The 5,760-nt window shown below is 39.0% G+C and overlaps 1 protein-coding gene across 1 annotated transcript; it reads right to left on the reverse strand.

Moving 5' to 3' along the window:
* Nucleotides 1-6: 6 nt before the first annotated feature.
* LOC121864101 (circadian clock-controlled protein daywake-like) lies at nt 7-804 on the reverse strand (the record flags this gene model as incomplete). Its single annotated transcript, XM_042363005.1, is given in 1 exon segment — nt 7-804. A coding segment is annotated over 1 exon segment (152 nt), but the record flags the coding sequence as incomplete, so codon positions are not given.
* Between the last annotated feature and the right edge of the window lie 4,956 nt (nt 805-5,760).

Genomic DNA, 5,760 nt, shown 5'->3' on the forward strand with positions numbered 1-5,760 from the left:
AAAATACAGTTCCCTACAGTCACTACAAAATAGTTCCCTACAGTCACTACAAAATACAGTTCCCTGCAATCACTACAAAATACAGTTCCCTACAGTCACTATAAAATACAGTTCCCTACAGTCACTACAAAATACAGTTCCCTACAGTCAATATAAAATACAGTTCCCTACAGTCAATATAAAATACAGTTCCCTACAATCACTACAAAAAACAGTTCCCTACAGTCACTACAAAAAACAGTTCCCTACAGTCACTACAAAATACAGTTCCCTACAGATTTTTAAAGAAGATATTGTCCACTCAGTAACACAAGAGAATACTCATCAACAGGTATTTTCTGGATACAGTTCCAATACTACATAACACTACATAAAAAACTACAGAATCTGTAATCTTTTCCCCCTAAATGATGTCGTACGCGTCTAAATAATAAAGATACGTATAAAATTAACGTCTACAGCCGTCAGAAAATGCACGGATGAGAGGATTAATCTACAGGTTATTTATCAAACCCCCAAAATCATCATTCACATCCATCAATCAATCCCACTTGGTCTTTAATCAATCACATGGCTAATCCAACTTTTCTTCCCTTCAACTTACAAATAGTAATCGCGAGACGGATTGACGTTAGACGGATTGACGCGGATGCTAATTCTGGATGACGGCATCGACTGGAATACGCTTCAAGATGTTGTTCATAAAATCTTCACCGAACGTTAGCATTTGCCTCAGGATCGCTGGTTTAATCTCTTCAAGAATTACCTTTGCGTTCGTGTTCAGAAATTTGTTCACCACTTGTTCTGTAACGGTGAAGAATACTGTTATACCGACCAATGGCATGAACCGTGTGGTGGCTATGTTACTTTTGATTGGTCGTATTATGTGGGATATAGTTTGTCATTGTTTGTATACCTACACTGTCTAGGTACACTGTATACCTACACTGTCTAGGTACACTGTATACCTACACTGTCTAGGTACACTGTATACCTACACTGTCTAGGTACACTGTATACCTACACTGTCTAGGTACACTGTATACCTACACTGTCTAGGTACACTGTATACCTACACTGTCTAGGTACACTGTATACCTACACTGTCTAGGTACACTGTATACCTACACTGTCTAGGTACACTGTATACCTACACTGTCTAGGTACACTGTATACCTACACTACACTATATACCTACACTGTCTAGGTACACTGTATACCTACACTGTCTACACTGTATACCTACACTGTCTAGGTACACTGTATACCTACACTGTCTAGGTACACTGTATACCGACACTGTCTAGGTACACTGTATACCTACACTGTCTAGGTACACTGTATACCTACACTGTCTAGGTACACTGTATACCTACACTGTCTAGGTACACTGTATACCTACACTGTCTAGGTACACTGTATACCTACACTGTCTAGGTACACTGTATACCTACACTGTCTGGGTACACTGTATACCTACACTGTCTAGGTACACTGTATACCTACACTGTCTAGGTACACTGTATACCTACACTGTCTAGGAACACTGTATACCTACACTGTCTAGGTACACTGTATACCTACACTGTCTAGATACACTATATACCTACACTGTCTAGGTACACTGTATACCTACACTGTCTAGGTACACTGTATACCTACACTGTCTAGGAACACTGTATACCTACACTGTCTAGGTACACTGTATACCTACACTGTCTAGGTACACTGTATACCTACACTGTCTAGGAACACTGTATACCTACACTGTCTAGGTACACTGTATACCTACACTGTCTAGGTACACTGTATACCTACACTGTCTAGGTACACTGTATACCTACACTGTCTAGGTACACTGTATACCTACACTGTCTAGGAACACTATACCTACACTGTCTAGGTACACTGTATACCTACACTGTCTAGGTACACTGTATACCTACACTGTCTAGGTACACTGTATACCTACACTGTCTAGGTACATTGTTTGTATACCTACACTGTCTAGGTACATTGTTTGTATACCTACACTGTCTAGGTACATTGTTTGTATACCAACACTGTCTAGGTGCATTGTTTGTATACCTACACTCTCTAGGTACATTGTTTGTATACCTACACTGTCTAGGTACATTGTTTGTATACCTACACTGTCTAGGTACATTGTTTGTATACCTACACTGTCTAGGTACATTGTTTGTATACCTACACTGTCTAGGTACTTTGTTTGTATACCTACACTGTCTAGGTACATTGTTTGTTTACCTACACTGTCTAGGTACATTGTTTGTATACCTACACTGTCTAGGTACATTGTATACCTACACTGTCTAGGTACATTGTTTGTATACCTACACTGTCTAGGTACATTGTTTGTATACCTACACTGTCTCAATTTTGTGTTTTGTATACCTGCACTATCCTAAATTTTATTTTGTATACCTGCACTGTCCTAGAATTTTACATTGTTGTATACCACTGTCTCAGTACATTGTTTGTATACCTACTGTCTCATTGTTGTTGTATACCATATCTAATTTTGTTGTTTGTATACTGTCTAGGTATTGTTTGGCCTTACACTGTCCTCATTTTATTGTTTGTATACCACTGTCTAAATTGTTGTTGTATACCTGCACTGTCTAGGTGCATTGTTTGTGTACCTGCACTGTCTAGGTGCATTGTTTGTATACCTGCACTGTCTAAGTACATTGTTTGTATACCTGCACCGTCTAGGTGCATTGTTTGTATACCTGCACTGTCTAAGTACATTGTTTGTATACCTGCACTGTCTAGGTGCATTGTTTGTGTACCTGCACCGTCTAGGTGCATTGTTTGTATACCTGCACTGTCTAAGTACATTGTTTGTATACCTGCACCGTCTAGGTGCATTGTTTGTATACCTGCACTGTCTAAGTACATTGTTTGTATACCTGCACTGTTCAGGTACATTGTTTGTATACCTGCACTGTTCAGGTACATTGTTTGTATACCTACACTGTCTAGGTACATTGTTTGTATACCTACACTGTTCAGGTACATTGTTTGTATACCTACACTGTTCAGGTACATTGTTTGTATACCTACACTGTCTAGGTACATTGTTTGTATACCTACACTGTTCAGGTACATTGTTTGTATACCTACACTGTCTAGGTACATTGTTTGTATACCTCACTGTCTAGGTACATTGCTTGTATACCTACACTGTTCAGGTACATTGTTTGTATACCTACACTGTTCAGGTACATTGTTTGTATACCTGCTCTGTCTAGGTACATTGTTTGTATACCTACACTGTTCAGGTACATTGTTTGTATACCTGCACTGTCTAGGTACATTGTTTGTATACCTACACTGTTCAGGTACATTGTTTGTATACCTACACTGTTCAGGTACATTGCTTGTATACCTGCTCTGTCTAGGTACATTGTTTGTATACCTACACTGTTCAGGTACATTGTTTGTATGCCTGCACTGTCTAGGTACATTGTTTGTATACCTACACTGTTCAGGTACATTGCTTGTATACCTGCTCTGTCTAGGTACATTGTTTGCATACCTACACTGTTCAGGTACATTGTTTGTATACCTGCACTGTCTAGGTACATTGTTTGTATACCTACACTGTTCAGGTACATTGCTTGTATACCTGCTCTGTCTAGGTACATTGTTTGAATACCTGCACTGTCTAGGTACATTGCTTGTATACCTGCACTGTTCAGGTACATTGTTTGTATACCTACACTGTTCAGGTACATTGTTTGAATACCTGCACTGTCTAGGTACATTGTTTGTATACCTACACTGTTCAGGTACATTGTTTGTATACCTACACTGTTCAGGTACATTGTTTGAATACCTGCACTGTCTAGGTACATTGTTTGTATACCTACACTGTTCAGGTACATTGTTTGTATACCTGCACTGTCTAGGTACATTGTTTGTATACCTACACTGTTCAGGTACATTGTTTGTATACCTTCACTGTTCAGGTACATTGTTTGTATACCTACACTGTTCAGGTACATTGTTTGTATACCTACACTGTTCAGGTACATTGTTTGTATACCTACACTGTTCAGGTACATTGCTTGTATACCTGCTCTGTCTAGGTACATTGTTTGTATACCTACACTGTTCAGGTACATTGCTTGTATACCTACACTGTTCAGGTACATTGTTTGTATACCTACACTGTTCAGGTACATTGTTTGTATACCTACACTGTTCAGGTACATTGCTTGTATACCTGCACTGTCTAGGTACATTGTTTGTATACCTACACTGTTCAGGTACATTGTTTGTATACCTACACTGTTCAGGTACATTGCTTGTATACCTGCTCTGTCTAGGTACATTGTTTGTATACCTACACTGTTCAGGTACATTGTTTGTATACCTACACTGTTCAGGTACATTGTTTGTATACCTACACTGTCTAGGTACATTGTTTGTATACCAACACTGTCTAGGTACATTGTTTGTGTACCTGCACTGTCTAGGTACATTGTTTGTATACCTACACTGTCTAGGTACATTGTTTGTATACCAACACTGTCTAGGTACATTGTTTGTATACCTGTACTGTCTAGGTACATTGTTTGTATACCTACACTGTCTAGGTACATTGTTTGTATACCTACACTGTCTAGGTACATTGTTTGTATACCTACACTGTCTAGGTACATTGATTGTATACCTACACTGTTCAGGTACATTGATTGTATACCTACACTGTTCAGGTACATTATTTGTATACCTGCTCTGTCTAGGTACATTGTTTGTATACCTACACTGTCTAGGTACATTGTTTGTATACCTACACTGTCTAGGTACATTGATTGTATACCTACACTGTTCAGGTACATCATTGCTCTGGCTACTCCACACTGTCTGTGTGTGCAATACTGCTTGTATACCTGCCTGTCTAGGCACATTGCTTGTATACCCACACTGTCTAGGCACATTGTTTGTATACCCGCACTGTCTACACATTGTTTTGTATACCCACACTGCTCAGGTACATTGCTTGCATACCTGCACTGTCTAGGTACATTGCTTGTATACCTGCACTGTTCAGGTACATTGTTTGTATACCTACACTGTTCAGGTACATTGTTTGTATACCTACACTGTTCAGGTACATTGTTTGTATACCTGCTCTGTCTAGGTACATTGTTTGTATACCTACACTGTTCAGGTACATTGTTTGTATACCTGCACTGTCTAGGTACATTGCTTGTATACCTACACTGTTCAGGTACATTGTTTGTATACCTACACTGTTCAGGTACATTGCTTGTATACCTGCTCTGTCTAGGTACATTGTTTGTATACCTACACTGTCTAGGTACATTGTTTGTATACCTACACTCTCTAGGTACATTGTTTGTATACCTACACTGTTCAGGTACATTGTTTGTATACCTACACTGTTCAGGTACATTGTTTGTATACCTACACTGTTCAGGTACATTGTTTGTATACCTACACTGTCTAGGTACATTGTTTGTATACCTGCACTGTCTAGGTACATTGCTTGTATACCTACACTGTTCAGGTACATTGCTTGTATACCTACACTGTTCAGGTACATTGTTTGTATACCTACACTGCCTAGGTACATTGTTTGTATACCTGCACTGTCTAGGTACATTGCTTGTATACCTACACTGTTCAGGTACATTGTTTGTATACCTACACTGTTCAGGTACATTGTTTGTATACCTACACTGTCTAGGTACATTGTTTGTATAC

Source organism: Homarus americanus, unplaced genomic scaffold (genome assembly GCF_018991925.1).
Source record: "Homarus americanus isolate GMGI-L3 unplaced genomic scaffold, GMGI_Hamer_2.0 scaffold12430, whole genome shotgun sequence".
Lineage (NCBI taxonomy): Eukaryota > Metazoa > Arthropoda > Malacostraca > Decapoda > Nephropidae > Homarus > Homarus americanus.